Below are 18,896 nucleotides of genomic sequence, written 5' to 3' on the forward strand. Positions count from 1 at the left end.
CTGTTAAGAAAGGATAGAGCCGAGAGTGAGGTGCAGCTCTTTTACAGAAACTGGAAAGAAATCTGGGGCCTGAAGCAAACTATAATTGGGGTAAGGTGGTTCTCTCCCACTCTTGGGTTTGCCCCCCAATTCCCTTCTCCACTCCCACCTCCCTCTAAGAATTTTTGTGATGCTAATATGAAGGTTAGAATAGACCTCAGGGTATCTGGGCAACTGGGGCATCTGCAAAGAAAACTCTGAGTCTGGGTCTTGGGCAAAAGATTTTAGGGAGCACTTGGAGTACAAGGGGACAAAATGCTTAAGAACCACTGATATATATTCTCCAACCAACCAACCATCAATCAACAGCTGTCTTTTGAATACCTACCATATGCAAAACACTACTCTAGGTGTTGTAGGGGAAGGCAATTATTTCTTTTCATGTCTGTTCCTTTTTAACTGGTGAGTTCTTTGAAGGCTGAGGTCCTATCTTATTCATCTTTGAATTTTAGTATCTATGAGTATGCCTTTGTGTTTATGGCACGAATGCCTTAAGAGAGTTTGCAATCAAGTTGGGGCACTAAGAAGCTTTCCTTTCCCATGTGGGCTACATTCTTTTACAAATAAGCTGTTTGGAAGCTGGAATGCATTTTTTTCCTCCAGCAATCATGTGAAATGGTGGTTAGCCCAAGGTGATTGACAAAAAACAACTCATAACTGAAACCATCATATTTAAAGTGAAAAGAAGTAAAAAATTCCTGTTGAAATAATTTTTATGCCAAAATAGGAAGTCAGAAGGCAAGTTGAGTTATTTGGGGAAGATGAGCTCCATTTTAGACATGCTGAAATTGTGCATTCAAGGAGAAATCAGAGTAGAAATCTACTTCATGTAGTCGGAGGTGCGTCTGTCATCCCCAGGAGGGGAATTTACGACTGCCAAGGGAAAACACGCAGAGAGAGAACAGCAGAGGACCCCTCAACAGAACTTCAGGAGCATCCTCCACGGTGCGGTGGGAGAAAGAAACAGAGCTGAGTGAAGAAGACAGGGGAGAGAGCAGCAGCAGAAGCAGGAAGGTGGGGTCACCCTGGGAAATGAGTGTGCAGGATTTCAGGGAACAGTTGGGCAACAGTTGGGCAACACTAGCCATGGCCATCAAGGAGAATGGTGACTAATGACCTCTGGACATCAGAATCAATGGTGACCTTTGGGGAGTCAAATTTCAAATAGTCGGGCTCCTTGAAGTTCCGTGTAAGAACACGGTGGTGTAGGCAGTACTGGCCCCTGGTTTTCAGTTTACGTCTTCTCTTTCTACACTTGGCTCTGTCCCCCGCTGTGAGACACCTCATACGCATGTGTGTGGACACCCGGCCCTCACATCCACACACCATCATACTCCTCCATACAGTTGCCCCTTGGCCATCCCTCAGACTTGGGTGCTGACACCATTGGCCAGTCTGCCTTAGGAAGACGGACCTAAGAAAGAGGCCCAAGCAGGCTCTGGAAGCAGCCTTGGAGGCATCTGAGCAGAACAGCTGGGGATCCAGGAAGTGGGAGCATGATCTAGAAAGTGGCTCCATGGGAAGGGCATGGTCAAAGGAGGGCCTTGGACAGGAGGCTGGGAGATTGTTCTACGCCTGGTTTTAAGGGAGTTTTTTTTAAATACAAAGGACGATACTAAAGAATTGTGAGGGAAACTTACAAACACGTTAAAAACGCTTGACAAATAAATGCATTCTAAGGATGTAACAAATTCCATATATATAAAAAAAAATCTCCTTATTATAGTTTTCTATCAATGTAGTGAAAAGGTAACAATAAAATTTGAAACCTAAAAGTTGTACAGTTCTTGACAATGAGGAAAGTACTGGTTTCAGTATCCTCCTGACTAAGGTCACCCACGTGTTCAGTGCTGGGATTGGCACGGATGTGGAGAAAGCCCGCAGGATTCCTCATGGAAGCATGCTCGAGGCCCTGTCAAATCTGATTTGATAATGGTCACAGCAGGAACCATTTTGAGCCAAGAATAAAGTTCTCCTGAGAAGGTGCCAGGCAGGCTGCTTTCATTACGCGGCTGGTGAAGTAATCTGTGAACAGGATCTTACACATGAGGGATAAGATCAGTTCCTTAAACAGAAGTAGGTTTCTCTTACTTGGTTGAGGTTAGAGGGCTATAAATGTATTAGACTTCTTCCTCCCTTTAAACTGATGGTTAAAACTCTGACTAATCAGATGACCATGGATGAGACGATGTAAATAAATACTTGACCATGTGGTCTGCTCACAGGGTTGGCATAACTGGTTACTGCAAGGGAAAAAGTTGCTAGTTAATTATTAAACAAACAGCGGTCAAATGAGTTGTTGGATGCTCTTGATCAAAAACAGATACTGGCTGATTTAAACACTTTAGAAACATTTTAGTAACTACCCATCTATTATTTGATTGACTGATTGATCTATCTACCTACCATTTAATTATTTGTCCAGGAGAAAAAAAGCACACTATACTTTTTAAGGCAAATGAGATAAGACAGGTGGACTGCAGACCTCCCTTTCTTCCTCCCTCCCTTCTTCCCTTTCTTCCTTCCTTTTTTCCCCATTCCTTTATTTGTGGTAAGGAAAGTGCTATTTACAGAAGGATCTGCTTTTGTCGGCCTAGTTAGTATTGCAAAGGCTGAGAAGACACACCTAAGGGACACGAGGGGGTTTATAAAATGGTTTGCAGGCTCTGGCTCTCATCTTCCAGATGGGTTTGGGGATGATTCTGTGCCAAAGGTAAATAAAATGCTTGAGAGGAATCCAAAGTACATCCAAATGTGGAGCATTCCCTGGTGTTCCTGTAGATCATTTAAAGCTTCCATTAAAAACAATACTTCTATGTCATAATTATCTAGTATCTACTCTCCAAGGATCCCAACACGTTTTACTGACAGTAATTTGCTAATCCTCAAAACTATCTGGGTTAAAGGAGAAAGTATGTAAATGCATTCATTTCCATTCTCTAACTCCTGACTCCGCCATTCACCCAGTCTGGTTCCTGCCATGACTACTGTCAATCAGACTTGGCAGCGTCTGAAGCGTGTCCTTCCCTGGAGGAATCATAGGAGTCACTAAACAAGAACCTCGCTGTCTTTAGCAAACCACCTAACACTTAGATCATAACTTTTTCTGAGCAGCTCAAAATTTTTGTGAGCATGATTTCTCCACCTTTCAGAGGATCCCTTAAATCCTTGCGGAGTCTCGGATTTAGCATCCAACATAAATATGCAACCACAGTAGTAAGGAAAAGCCTCAACTAGAGGAGACCAATTTAATACATCTGTGCTTTAGAAACTTGTTTAAATGCCCTTTTGCTATATTTTCTTTAGAAAATCTCATTCATTTATAGTAAGGTATTACAGATGAAAACAAATGCGGAGTTTCAGTCCAAGACACAAAGATTCATCATCAAATAAGGATGATTTATAATACTTAGACTGCAAAGAAAGCTCTGCTTATAACAAAGAGCTATTAGCATTTCTTATGAATAAGATTTCTGTTTAAATTTCTATTGGGCAGGATAATCATTTGCTGACTTTAGGAGAAGCTATGCTTTATTACACACCCATATTACAAGTAGGTATGAGACAATCATCTGGGCTGTTTCTGAAGACTGATCATGTGTGGAATCCTCACCTCCTTCTAGACATCCAAATACACCATTCTAAGATGGCACTACTGACAGTGGGCAGCAAAGGATTAAAAGGTAAATAAGTGATTTAAAAGGTCAACAGAAGTGCCAATAGAACACTAGGGTGTTAGCCAATAATATATAGTATTAGTTAGCTAACCTTTCTTCATATCATAGAAGTTGGTATAAAAAGGGTAATGTTCTGAAGGTCAAGGATTCTAGACTTGGCTCTAACATTAACAAGCTTTTTGACCTATGGCAAGTCACTTAACCTTTCCAAATCTTGTTTCTACCTTGTAAATAATGCTGGTTTAGATGACCTCTAACACTATATGCTCGTAAATCACTTAATCTCTCTGACAAATAGGGATAATCTCTGTTACACTTAACCTCACAGGATCATTGAAAGGACAGGATGATACATTTAATGAATACAATGTCAACACTTGTATAGTTCTTTATAGTTTGCACATTGCTTCTATATCTCATCCCATTTTGATTCTCTCCACAACCTTTGGGGTAGGAGTTGTTAACCTCATTTCACAAATGAAGAAATTGATGCCCGGAGAGATGACAGAGTTTTTAAGGTCAGAGATCTAGTGTTGGGAGAGGTAGAAGCCAAATCTTTGTGCTCTGACTCTAAATCCAATGTTTTTACTAGAGAGAAGTAACCCAGTCATCCTCCCCTGCCCCAGTCTCTACTTAAGCTTTTTGAATGGTTGGCTTGGCCACTATTCCTACACCAACAATTGAGTCAATCTGAATTCTTGTTTAACTTTGAAAGGGTTCAGAGAAGTCTGTGTATTGGTCTTTGGTTCTATCTCCATGGAGCAATAAGAATTTATTCAAAGACTGAGCCTGATAGGATGATTGGTTTCCATTTCTAACATTTCTGTGAAATATTCCTGAGGCATTGGGAAAAGGCGAATTACAGACACTGAACTAATTTTTTGATAGAATGAGTTTTCCCAGAAGGTGCAGGTTTGGATCATATCTTTCTACATCCTTCTGGGAGTTAACCCAGCCTTTCTGACGAAAGTCTCTTTGAGAAAGGTCTATCTATTTTACCTCCTTTGGATGATGAAGTGCTAAGGGGAAGAGAAGATACTCTATGCAAATAGTATATTTGTTCCTGAATTACAGTTTTGTAAAAATACCAATTAGGCAGAAATAAAATGGATGCAAGAAATAGGGATAAAACATCAATTAAGAAAGGGCTCTTTATTTTTCTTGGTGTGTCTTTTGCATGGTTACTTCAATTTTATTTCTTATAAATGGAAATTTTATCTTGTGTACAGATTTCATAGCAGGCTTCTCTTTATTTCTTTTTATTCTTTTATTTTCTTTCTTATTTACTTGACTTGTTCAGTGTCCACTTTTCCAAAACCATTATCCAATAATTGTGTCAATATAATATAGTCGCCCTTTAAAAAAGAAAAGGTCCTGAAGTGGGAGTCAGAAGTCCTGGCTTTTCCAATTTAGCTGTGTGTGCTTGGGCAAAGCACTTAACCTCTCTGAATCTTGATTTTCTCATCTTGTAAAACAAACAGGTTGGTGAAAATAATTTCCAAGCTCATTCCTGCCCCCAAGATTCTATGAAAAATCAGTGGTATGCTCAAGAAATGGACTGAAAAAGCCTGCTTCACTTAGTCGTAGGAACACCTGTGCCTTCTTTTCTCCTATCAAGGGACTGAATCATCTAAATCTACCCAAGGATTGATGAAGCCTTTTCTAAAAAGAAAGCCTCCAGAGTCTATAAGAAATAACAATCAGTATTGACCCTAGAATGGCGGTTTTCTAACTCTTTCATTTAAAAAGTTTTTTAGCAGTGGAATTTCTCCCAACAAAATATTGCACAGAAGCCCAGACTGTGAAACATCATGCAATATCAATATACGCGGAACAGTTTTGGTTGAATTGGGGATAGCGGGGGGAGGGGTAAAAAGCGCTACCCACTCACCCGTGCGCCTCAACACCCCTCAGGGGTTCCCTGTTACACTGTTAGGAAACCATGGCCTTAGAATATAGTTTATATGTCTCCATGGAACAATCACTTGAGCTCTTTTTTTTCAAAGTCCAACTTCTCAATAACCAAATAAGTCTGTTTTCTAGTGTCACTATTTAAACGCTCAGTGGAGAAATGCTCACCTAATTTTTGGTGTTATCCAGTTCTTCGAAGAAAAAAATTAAGACACTAAGAGCTTTTGAAAGGAGGGTTTACTTTAGGTTACAGTGAAAACATCCCCGGGGTCTTAGAGAAATCACGAGGAACAAACTGGAATGAAGATAAAGGAAAAAAATGCTTCCTGACTTAAATAAAATGGCTCACGTAACCACTGCCATTCCACTTTCACTCTAGGGTTTAAGAGCTATATGAACATAAAAAATTCTGCTGATTTTAAGATTAGAGGAGTTTATGCTGCTTACTAGCAAATAACATTGCTCTTGTCTTAGGTGACCTACTGTAAATACTGTTTCTGAGAATAATTGAATTCAGTTAGTAGAACAATTGTGAGGAACTTTACAAACTCCAGATGGCTTTGAAATGTGTCCTGCCACAGAATTACCTTTCCTTCTCAGTAATTCTTGCTCAAGGATCCCTGTGGCTTGGCATGAGTCATGCTAAGGTGGAATAAAAAGTGGAGGCTGACTTCAATGAGCCTCCTGGGCCTGGCCTGTAATGACCTGGAGCTCAGGAGCTGAACCCATGCCAAGCAAAACACAGAGCAGATGCCGAGAGAGGTTTCGGAGAGGAGTCTAGATCACCGGGCCAGACCAGAGGCTTCTGAAGGTTTCAAAGCAAATACAGAGCAGACACCTTTATAGCAGAGGGATAACTGCAGGAAGACAACACTAAGAACTGTCTGGAACTGAGGAGTGGGGAGTCTCAGAGCACGGTGCTGAGTTGCTAAGGACACCGCCTGTGATGGCATCCTGGGCTATAGAATATGAATTTTTCACTAGGAGCTCCTAAAACTGTCTTTTGCTCATGCATCATTGTCTATTTGCTGAGTAAATAAATTACAGCCTTTCATTAGTTATTCCTAGTCCTTGTGCTTCTTTCACAAATGAGAAAATGAAAGCACAGAGAAATGAAATGAGTTCAGTGTGATCATATAATGTAAAGACACAGAACAAAGTGAATGGTATGCTGCCTCTTGATGTATTTGAAAGATACCAAAAAGTCCACTCGCAGTGGTCGCCACCAGAAGGGGACCGGGGGCTGGGGGAGTGGAGCAGAGGCTTCCGCTTCACTCTGACTCCTTTGTACCTTTTACCCACAGGCCACTCAGCCTGAGACACGTCAGTGTTAGGGGAGGTGGGAGGATTCTACAAAGTCTCCAACGTACCTGGGGGGAGGGGGAAGACTGTTAGGAGTTCTAGAAATATAGGGGGTATTGGGACAAGGTAAATGGCACCATGAGAAAACAGCCAGACAAATCCAGAACGAAGGGCATTCTACAAAACTACCGATCTTGACTCTCAAGAGAGTGACCATCAGGAAAAGCAAACACGGCAGTGGCAGGGGAGGTGGCTTCCAGATTAAAAGAGGCTAATGAGACATTACAACCAAAGAGAAGGTGGGGTCTTTGGCTGGATCCTGGATTGGGGGGGGGGAAAAATTAGAAAAGACACTTTGGGGATAGTTGGGAAAAGTAAATTTGGATTGGGTATTAGAAGATATTATAAAATTATTGATAATTTTTTTATATGTGGTAATTGTATTGAGGTTGTGTTAGAGAATGTCCTTACTCTTGGGAGAAGCATAATAAAACAGAGGTAAAGTATTACGATGTTTATAATTTACTTTCAAATGATTCAGTGCAGGGGGAAAAAGAGTACATATTTAGAGAGAAACATAAAGCCAATGAGCGAAAATACTAACAATTGGCAAATATAAGTTAAGGCATATGGGTGTTCATTTTACTCTTCTTTCAACTTTTTTGTAGGTTTAAATTTTTCCAAAATAAAAAAGTTGGGAAATAAGGGGGAAAGTTCAAAAACAAAACCAAAAAGGGAAAACAAATGAACGGATGAAGAGTCCTGGGCTCTGTCCAACTGTCTCCAACTAGCCTTCTGACTCTGGGGAAAGTCCTTAATGTTTCTGGGTCTCGGTTTCCCGTCTGAAGAATTAGGAGAGAGGAGTAAATGGCCTGCGAGGTGACTCCAGTTCTGAAGTCTATGGACACGACGAGGAATTTGCAGGAAGAGGATCCATATGCCTCCCCCATCCCGTCCCCTCCCTCACCCCTCCAGACACTCATCTAAGTACCACCTTTCCTCAAAGAGCTTGTTTTGTGAAGTCTTAAGGTCTTTTCCTTTTGTTGGAAAGATTTTAATGCACTGGTTTCATAAGACTTTCTATCCTCTTAAAAACAGCTCTGAAGGAACTGTAGGCAATGTGAGGACTATGTTTATAAGAGCAAGAAAATGCACAAAACCAAGACCTTTAAAGTACGACCTGTTAAAAATCTAATAGCATCAAAAAAAAAGATAAAGCTACTTTAAGCCTTGAAAAAAAAGATTTTATCTTGGTGTCTTGCTATAATTTCTTGCTATAAATATATGACTGGATTTCTCAGTCATATATTACTATGGTTGTCTTCTCAATATATCTGTGGTTTTAGTGACACAAACTGAGGAAATTCTTCACACTGTTGTGGTAACTGAAGACACTGTCAGCAAAATCCTGCTTTAGGCCCGGGGGAGAGGAGTGCTCTGTTCGTTCCTGTTACTGCCCATCTCTCATTGAATTTTCCATCAGAATCAGTAGTTTTTACATGTCTCCCGCACTAGGCAACAAGTTCAAGGATGGCAGGGAACTCTGGCCTAGCAGAGTACTCTGCTCTTAGCAAGTGCTTAATTAACATTGGTAATTTTCTTGAAATCCAGCACGTCATATGGCAACAATTTGGTTTGTAATTGTCAATTAGAAACAAAACAGAACATCTTGCAAAAAGCTCATTTCCTTGATACTGTTTCTTTTTTGTGTGGCATATGCAGTTTCATTAATAGTTTTTCCAGACGACAGACTTTTTAACAGTGAGAACTAGATAAATATGAATCTCTCTATACACTCTGCTGTGTGAGATGCAACGAAATACCCACATGCTCTGTGATGATCACACCATCTCCCTGCAGGCTATTGGAGTGGCTCTCTGAGCTCCCTATTAGCGGTGCACCTTCTGTTCTCTGTCTAATCCTTTACCCAGTCCTGGGGAGCTGTGTCAACCAATTTCTTGGTTAACTCCTAATAACATTTCTAAAAACCTAGAAGGAGCAGTTTCACATATCAGAGCAGCTCTACTCTCAAAGGTATAGAAATCCTCTTTCTAACTGGAAATTTTGTTCTGGATAATATGCGAATGTCAATTTTAATAGCGGTATGTTTGCTATGGTCTGTAGTGGATTAAAATCTCCATATAACCCAAAGGCAGCTGAGGAACTCTGACCGTCAAGATCCACAAAAGAGGTAGATGGGCTGATCCAAATATTAGCAGAACCCAAGGTTTTAAAACATTACGTGGGATTTATGCTGATGCAATGTCTGTCTCACCATCCACTGGTCACCAGTGGTCTAAGTGATTAAGAATTATATTCCATCTCATAGTAGAAAGGATCTAAAGTATTTGAAAATAAATGTTTTCTATAAATCCATAAAACATAAAAAAATCAAAAATCAAAATCAAGAAAAACTTACATCTTGAGGGAGGGGGTGTCAAGGGAAGGAAAAAGCTGAATACTAGTGTGAAAGCTGTGAGACATAACAAAGTTGTCATAGCTGGTCTTTGATTTTAGCTCTGAGCTTCCTGGCAACTAAAACCTCAGATGGAATCTTGAACAGTTCCACGGTTTTCACTAATCACAAGGGGAAACACGTTCCAGTTCTTTAAGGGAAACAAAGCTACTCCCCATGGTGAAAGTCCATGTCCTATTTGTATTTGTATCCTGTACTTGTCTAGAGCCTGGCAACCCACAGCATTCACGGACTAAAGCTGCCTTTTTCCTACCCCTTAATTCTAAAAGGAATCTCTCATGTAGAGCTTCATACAAAGGACCCTTGTATGAGCCTCAAAAATGGCCTAAAGTAAATGAAGTAATGAGTTTCACTAATGTGTTTCTTTCTGTATCCATCATAACACACAGACATGACTCAGGACAGCAGTCCTGAGCTGTAGGTGGATGTCGAGCCAACTCGTGAGCTAGGTTCACCTATTTCTGAAGGATGTGTTTGATCCCAAATACAATCCAGAATATCTATGGATAGACTGTGTACTCTTTACAAAGGTCTACACATATACTATTTCTCTCAACTGAACTTTTGATAATAATTACACGGCATGTGACTGTGTTCAAGGTTATTTGCTCTGGGAAGGGCCAGGCGTGCAGGTGCTCTCTGTGGCTCATTAAGAGTGTACTACTGAGCTCTTCTTAGGCAGTAACACGGCTATGGGGGATCCCTTCTCCATGCTCAGACCTCTGAAGGCGGATGCAGAGCAAACTGAGCAAGAACAAAACGGAAATAGGTTAAATATCAGGCTGCATTTCTCCTAGGGTGACCACCTTCATTGTAATACTCATCCACTTGGAAAGGCATAGCAATGCTGAGAACAGCACACTTTGAGGGTGTCCTCAAAGCCTGGGAGGCTGCCTGGGTGGCGATGGGGCAATAATGGCGGGGCGAGGGGCGGGGGGATTGGGATGAGGATTGTGGCTCTGAGAAATTTGGGGAAGAGACTGTGGTGCTTCTAAGTGCTTTTTATTCCCCCCAACACTATGGCTAATATCACACAACTTATAAAGTGCAGCTCTTTCTTCTGTAGTAATTTGCGCTTTAAATTATGACATCATTTTCTGATTATTAGAGCAGATTTAAAAAAAGGCTCACTTTCTCCAGGGTGCTAAATGAGCTGATGAGAAGATGAAGGTTTTTGTCCACTCTGGCGGAGCTGCCTCCACCTACCCATCATCATGCCCTAACTCGGAGCTGACTCTTGGGCAGATGTGGTCAGTGATGCTTCTCATCATCCTTAGTTCATGTCATTACCTTGAACTTCTCTTCGTAGTTCTCAAAGGCTTCCATAACCATACACACGGCCTCCATGGAGCGCTCCAGCCGGCCATCCACCCCGTTAAAGCGGTACATGCTGCCAGACACATCCACCACCAGGCGCAGGCGCTTGGGTTTCTGTTGGAGGCTGCCCAGCTGAGGAAGCGAACAACAGACAAGCCCTGTGAACCAGAGAACCATCACTGGCTGCTGTTCTGGGGATCTCACACAGGCCCCAGAGTGCCAGCCAGGAGGCAGGCAGATCAGCTGTAGGCTCGGCACTGCACAAGGCTGTCCTGGCAGGTGGAAAGGCGTGTCTACATATTGTATTTCAGCAAATGGAATTTCAGGCCTGTGCTGGTAGTCGGGGCCACATGGGAAAGATTTTCCTTCAGAATACGGTCCTTTCAAGGCCCAACCTAGTCTAGTAAAACTGCCTCACTGAGGCTGACGCTGTCTTAAAATTCACAATCTGGAAAGATATAAACCCCAACATGTCATTTGTTCACATCATGCCTTGGAGTCAGTTACTCTAGGAAGACTATTTTGGAAACCCACATCAATTTTACTCGTACCTGCCATACGAGTGACCTTAAAATCATTTTCCACATAGTCTACAAGAAATGTCAGATTCCTAAAACAAGGTTATGTGGGGGGTGGTTCTGGCAAAGAACTGAAGGAAAGTATTTCTTCAAGGTCTTCTGTCTTTAGCAAGTCTCAGTTTTCTCTTCCTTCCAGTCACAGAGTTACTGCCTCTCCTTTCTCTTCTTGGCAGTTAAAGGCATGCAAGTGGCATCTAACTGCTGTTTAGCAACAATTGTCAATTAAAATGTGAAACTCTTAGGAATTTCAGTTTGATTTTGGACTCCTGCGTACCAATTTGCAGATTAAAAACAAAAGTATACTTCTCAGTTTTACTTACAAGAAAAAAGGAAGAAGAAAAATTCCAGATTATTCCGTTATTATACACTTGTGGACATGTATGAAAGCTAATGAGCAGTGTTAGTAATTTCAAAAAAATACCTTGGGTGTTAGAGTGTAATGATCTGAGACAAATTCTATATGTGTCCTAAAGACTTGTGGAGTCTGCCTAAATTAAGAGCAGTGACACATACGCCTTCACGACTGCTCACAAGTTTAGATGGATCTAAACACGTTCGTTGCCCACAATGAGTCAGTAAGTAAAGAAAGCAGCCTTGACTCACATTGATGACACAGAAGTAAGAACTTCCAAAATTACCGAAGGATCTTCTCTGAATAAACATTTAAATGGAGTAAGTGACTCCTTTTCCCCCACCAGTCACTGCACCGCCACCTCTCAGTGGCTACTTAGCAATTCTGGTTATTCAGGGATAGAGGAAGTCACAGAGCCTCCAAGAGACTCAGTATTTTACGTTATTGCCATTGTATTGCCAAAATTTTAATATTATGGCTGCCTAAAACTTCACATACTACAATTAGAGTTATTTAAGGGAGAATTCCTTCAAAATTCTAAAATTTTCTTCAATTATAGGATGGACAGAAATCTTTAAAGTAACAGAACAGTACAAAACTAGCAACATTGCTCTAGTGTTTTCACTTGTATAACCCTCTGGGATTAGACACTGAGTGTCTTCAGTTTCTCTCCAGGGCACCCTGCTGTGTCCTGGAGCTGATCTGCGTGGATGGCATCAGCTTCTCTCTTGGCTGCTGGCTTCCAGTGGGCTCTGCTGGTGGGAGGCACTGGCAGGAGATCAGAGGGTGAGGATGGGATATTTATTCCCTTCTCTGCTGTGGCCCACGGGTGAGCCATCTTCTCCTGAAGGCCACAGCTCCTGTGTGGCTGCCCTCTCCATAAACTACCTTCTCTAGGTTCCAGTAAGGGCTCTTTCCCTCTGCCCTTTTAGATCTAGGGATGGGTTAGACCCCTGTTATTAGCTACTTACTGTCTCTTTTTGATTTTCCTAAACCCCACCCTTACCTGTGTAAATAGTCTCTTTATTAACTGTTCCTTAAATTACTCAGTTTGAGTGCACCTGTTGTTTTTTGACTTACGCTGGATCTTGACTCATACAATAAATAGTATAATATTTATGTTTTTTCCTAGTCTTTTTTTAATAGAATGTCTTCTTGGTTGCCATATTCAGGGTTTATGGTGTTTTGACAAAGACAGCAACTCAAGAAAGCATTTGTCTGTAAAGAAGCCAGGAGTCTGCTGATCTGAGGCTACTAGTTCACCATTACTTACTTGTGGCTCCAGCTCACCCCGGCGTTTGTAGATGGCTTTTTCTCCAGTCAGCCCATCAATGATCTTGGCATCATCTAGTTCCCCAGTAGCTTGGTGTCTTAGCCACTGTCTTTCTTTACCCTTCGCCTACAATGACACACACACAAATTCTTATTTTAATTAGATCTGCAGGGTCCCTGACACACTTGCTGCATGAATAACAGGGAACACACCTGGGATCTTTTCAGTAAGTGATGGTTCTGCATGAACACAGTTTCATAAATTGACTGGTTTGTGCTCTGCTGACAAAGAAATGCCCTTGTGTGGATTTTGTTAATTTTAATTGTTTTAACATATGGAATGATAAAATGAACTCAGAGCACTTGTGAATGGGAAAACAGTATGCAGATGAACCCTTGGAGAAATGTGAAGTTATCTGGAAATGTAATAGTGATGCATTTCTTGAGAATTTTCTGTCACAGTACTTCCAGAAAATTTATTAGGTAACAAAATAATCAGCTTGAATTTGTTAACATTGTCCGCAAGCACAGAGAAAACGTGATCTTCAGAACTCTTCCTTTTGGAAAAGAAGTTGGTACTCCAATTGTCTGTGATTTACAGTGCGAATGGAAACAACAGTATGTGAACATTTTGTACCATAGACGTCTCTCTGGTCATCTATATTCAGAAATCTTCTGAATTACTTTTCTCAAGGTATTTCCACATAATACTTTCCCACAGTAACTTACAACTATGCTAGGTGGACGGAGGGGGTAGTTAAATGATAGAGAATTACAATATCCTAATCAAGGCATAGGTTTATTACAGCTGAAGACCGTGTTTACATTAAGAAATGGGAAGAATAGCTAACATATTTTTATGCATGCAAACTAGAGCAGTAGTTAAGATCACGTGCTCTGGAGTCGGACAGCCTGCTTCCACTCCTCCCTTCACCATGATCAGATAGCTGACCTCAAGGAAGTTACTTACCCTGTCTGCATTTCAGTGTCCTCACCTCTAAAACAAATCTAACACTAGTTTCTACCTTAGTGAGTTAGTGTGGAGACTAAATGAGATAGGACACGGGATTGGCTGAGTAAGAGCCTGGCAATCTATCTTGGCTGGTATTATTGTTATTATTATTATTATTAGCAGGTGAGACACATAATGGACAACTAAGTCCACATTAATTTAAGCACACTTCCATCACTGTTTCATTGGAGGTGGCTGTATGACAGCGTTATAATTGAAAATACAAAGCCAAGCTTCAGGCAGCCATTGTCTATTTTAGGGGCAGACCAACCACTACACAAAGAAGCTCCACATAATATAACTCTGGGTAGTACTACATGTATTGTTTTCCTGTTCCTGATACCCTTGCTGCAAACAGGTACAAAATTACCATATTTGAATACAGATATATTAATGTGAGCAGGAAATAGAATCTAAGCCACCAACATAAAGATATTACACTTGGAGTGGGTAATTTCTCAGGCTTCCAGGATACTTTATGCTGGGAAACATGATTGTGGATGACCACTCAGGTTTCAACTCTGAGATCCTACGACCCTTGGAAGCACCCAAATGCAGAGCACTGGCTTCCAATGCCTTTCATAGATGAGGATAGACTCTCACAGATTAGGCTAGACTGGGAAAATAAGCAGTGCAGAAAGTACAAGAGATTGTAGTAGCAGTAGTCAGCTGTTATCAAGGTGGCATGGAAGGTGGATTTTAGAGCTGGGTTTAAGAGGAATATGGGATTAGAACTGGAATGAGATTACATGAAATATTATGGAACAGCTGTGCCACTGTTATCACCAAGCGTTGATTTTCAAAGTTTCATCAAAACCTGACAAGGCAATGCCCCTGAGGACACCCTACCCAATTCTACTAGCTGCTAGGTAGTTTGATGAACCAGTGATGCTTTCACCATGTAAAGAACCATTGCAATGGCTACAGATTAAGTAATTTTTGTGACTACTTTTTTTTAAAAGATTGGCACCTGAGCTAACATCTGTTGCCAATCTTTTGTTTTTTCTTCTCCTCAAAGCCCCCCAGTACATAGTACATAGTACATAGTAGTAGGTCCTTCTGGTTGTGGCATGTGGGATGCCAACTCAGCATGGCCTGATGAGTGGTGCCATGTCCGCGCCCAGGATCCGAACCAGTGAAACCCTGGGCCGCCGAAGCAGAGCGCACGAACTTAACCACTCAGCCACAGGGCCGGCCCCTAATTCTTGTGATTTTTAATGTAGATTACAACTGTAGCAAAAATAAATTTAAACCCCTACCATCTCACCATAGAAGAAATATAAAATGCTAAAATTCTAACTAGTAATTCTACTCCCTTAGCCATATTTTGGTGTTTCTGAAAACAGAATATATCTTACAACAAATGGCAAAAGAAACTTGCCAAGGTAACAGGCAGAGGGGTTAATTGTGACCTGATTGTCATACCTGGAGGATATACAGATGACCTTGGCTGAGCATAGCAGGTCCCATCTCATTGGATTATTTCCATTGGCAGCACAGACCATTGATTTTTAATTTGTGTTAACATCCCTAATTATTATTTTAAATGGATTAAAAAACATTATACTACAATATAGAATTAGAATAATGAGCAAGGAAATGGAGCCTTAGGATGCAAACATACTGTAAATGAAGCAAGATTCTTTGCTGCGGAGATGACTACACTTCTTCCAATAAAACCTAAAGCTGGGTTTGAATTTATTTGTGAGGAGGCCATATGTGTAAAGGACTGCATGTGACAGGCCAGCCCTCGCAATTAAAGAGAGGAGGAACCTCTTTATTTCATAAAATAGATCACAGCACACTTAAAGCTAGCAGAAGTTGGGGTGACTGATTCACGTACCATGAAGAACTATCACCCAGACACTGTATACCTGTCCAAAAGTTCGAGGGACACTGTTAAATTTCCAGTGATATGTAATTCAATTAAGTACAATAGACAATGCAGTTTAACCAAATAGTAAGTGTAGAGAATATCACAGTTTTTGATATGACTAGACATTACACTTCAATCCTAAAGAAATTGAAGAGGTCCAGATCATGTGCATGGGTTTTTAAAAAAGAAAAAAATCATTGGGTCACTCTCTAGCTCATTACTATTTTGCTTTCTTCACACTTACCATTGTTTACAAATGTATTATTTATCTCTTTGTCTCTATTTTCTACCTGCTCCCCTAGAAAGTCAGGTTCACGGGATAAGAGCCTTTCTATAACTCCAGCATCTAGAACAGGGCCTGACACGTAGTAGGTGTTCAATGAAAGTTTATTGAATGAAAGTTGATTGCTTACTGTAAAATGTTAAGTGATAAAAGTATCACATAAACGCATGTATACACAGTAATATCTCAATATATATGCATGTCTATTACATACATGCTAAGAAAAATATGTGGGAGAAAACAAGTAAAAATATTAATAATCATGGTTATTTTTGAATTGTGGAATTATGGGTGATATTGTTTTCTTTTTTTAATTTCTATGTTTTTCAATTTTCATAAAATGAACTTGTGAATTTTACAATGTGAAATAAACAAAGATAAGTTCTCTTTTTTAGTCAAAAGGATTTCTAAAAATCTCTTTATATTTTTATGAAACATATATACCTTTGAGACCAGCTTGCAGGTTATGGGGAACAAGCCTTCTCAAACTTTAATGTGCCTACAAATAACCTAGGGATCTTGATAAAATGCAATTTCTGATTCAGTAGGTCTAGGCTGGGGCCTGAGACTCTGCATTTCGAACAAGTTCCCAGATGATGCCAGTAGAGCTGGCCCACAGAGCACACACTGACGAGCAGGAACACAGGGGACTCCTGGGGCCATAGGTAGTCTATGCACTGCCTTTTGAAAACCACCACCTAGAAGGGCACTAGCAAAGACGGAGGCTCTGAAGTTTGCTCCTGACCAAACTACTAAAACGGTGTCAATATCTCGTCATCTTCACAGCGATGGCTGCAATTATTACTTTCCTCCCAAATACAGTACATAACAAACTTTATCTTTCTAAAAAAATCTACCAAGAGAATGAGAAGACAAGCCATAGACCAGGAGAAAATATTTGCAAAAGACATATCTGATAAAAGATTGTTATCCAAAATATACAAAGAACTCTTAAAACTCAACAATAAGAAAATGAACAATTCGACTAAAAAAGAGGAAAAGATCTAACACACATGTTACTAAAGAAAATATACAGTTGGCAAACAAGAATATGAAATGATGCTTAACATCATATGTCATTAGGGAATTGCAATGAGAATGAGATACCACTACACACCTATTACAATGGTTAAAATCTAAAACACCAACACCAGATGCTGGTGAGGATGCGCAGCAACAGCAATTCTCATTCATCAACGGTGGGAATGCAAAATGGTGCAGCTACTTTAGAAGGCAGTTTGGTAGTTCCTTACAAAACGAAACATTCTTACTATACAATCCAGCATCTGCACTCCTTGGTTATTTACCCAAATGAATTGAAAACTTATGCCTACACAAAAATCTGCACATGTGTGTTTTAGTAGCTTTATTTATAATTGCCAAAACTTGGAAGCAACTAAGATGTCCTTCAGTAGGTGAATGGAGAATTAAACTGTGGTACATCCAGACAATGGAATATCATTCAGTGCTAAAAAGAAATGAGCTATCAAGCCATGAAATGACATGGAGGAAACTTAAATGCACATTACTATGAAAGAAGTCTATCTGAAAAGGCTGCATATAGTATCATTCCAACCACAGTCATGCATTCTTAACAACAGGGATAAGTTTGGAGAAATGTGCTGTTAGGTGATTTTATCATTATGCGAATATCAAAGGGTGCACTTACGCAAACCTAGATCATATGCCCTACTACACACCTAGGCTATGTGGTTCGAATCTTATGGGACCACTATTGTATATGTGGTCTGGTGTTGACTAAAACATCATTATGTGGCATATGACTATACCTGACATTCTGGAAAAGGCAAAACTATGGAGAGTAAAAGATCAGGGATTGCCAGGGGTCAAGTGCGGAGGGATGAATAGGTGGAGCACAGAGGATTTTCAGGGCAGTGAAATACTCTGTATGACATTATAATGATGGATACATGTCATTATGCATTTGTCCAAGTCTATAGAATGTACAACACCAAGAATGAACCATAATGTAAGCTACGGACTTTGGGTGACAATGATTTATCAATACAGGTTCATCAACTGTGACAAATGTGGGCTCTGATGAGGGATATTAATAATGGGGAGGCTGTGCATGTGTGGGGGCAGGAGGTATATAGAAACTCTCTGGACTTCCTGCTCAATTTTGCTATAAATCTAAAACTGGTCTAAAAATGAAGTCTATTTTTAAAAATCTGGTTATAAATATAATGATTGCTCTTTACTATGCAGAATCTATTTTCGTTTCAGGAATGCAATGATCAAGACAAAGAGTGGCTCATAGTAGAAAACGCATCAGTTAGGATTCAGCATATGAGAATTCTAGTCTTGGCTCACTTTGGACAAGTTATTAAGATTTTCTGGGTCATAGCAGTCCCATCTTCAAGATGGGGAGGCACCGTGTCAGTGAATGTGTGTTTGAAGTGTGATAGTCTATATTTAATTAGTAATGAAAATCACTAGTACTAAGGATTTCCCAATTCATTTTTTTGTTTAAAGATTGGCACCTGAGCTAACAAATGTTGCCAATCTTTTTTTTTTTCTTTCTGATTTTTCTCCCCAAATCTCCCCAGTACATAGTTGTATATATTTTGGTTGTGGGTCCTTCTAGTTGTGGCACATGGGACGCCACCTCAGAGTGGCCTGACGAGTGGTGCCATGTCTGCGCCCAGGATCCGAACCAGCAAAACTCCAGGCCGCCACAGCAGAGTGCACAAACTTAACCACTCGGCCACGGGGCCGGCTCCTCCCAATTCATTTTTCACTCTTTCCCTCTTCCTAATATATCACAATAGTAAGGACAG

At 40.5% G+C, this 18,896-nt stretch overlaps 1 protein-coding gene across 2 annotated transcripts in view; it reads right to left on the reverse strand.

Annotated features, from left to right (window-relative positions):
• VWA8 (von Willebrand factor A domain containing 8) overlaps positions 1-18,896 on the reverse strand; it is a 357,132-nt gene that overhangs the window by 5,806 nt on the left and 332,430 nt on the right. For both annotated transcript variants that reach the window (XM_046664107.1, XM_046664108.1), the window contains 2 exons: positions 12,926-13,051; positions 10,696-10,854 (listed from right to left, as the gene is read on the reverse strand). In XM_046664107.1, coding sequence (XP_046520063.1) covers positions 10,696-10,854; positions 12,926-13,051 — 285 coding nt within the window. The remainder of the gene's footprint in view (positions 1-10,695; positions 10,855-12,925; positions 13,052-18,896) is intronic.

Source organism: Equus quagga, chromosome 6 (genome assembly GCF_021613505.1).
Source record: "Equus quagga isolate Etosha38 chromosome 6, UCLA_HA_Equagga_1.0, whole genome shotgun sequence".
NCBI classification, from domain to species: Eukaryota; Metazoa; Chordata; class Mammalia; order Perissodactyla; family Equidae; genus Equus; species Equus quagga.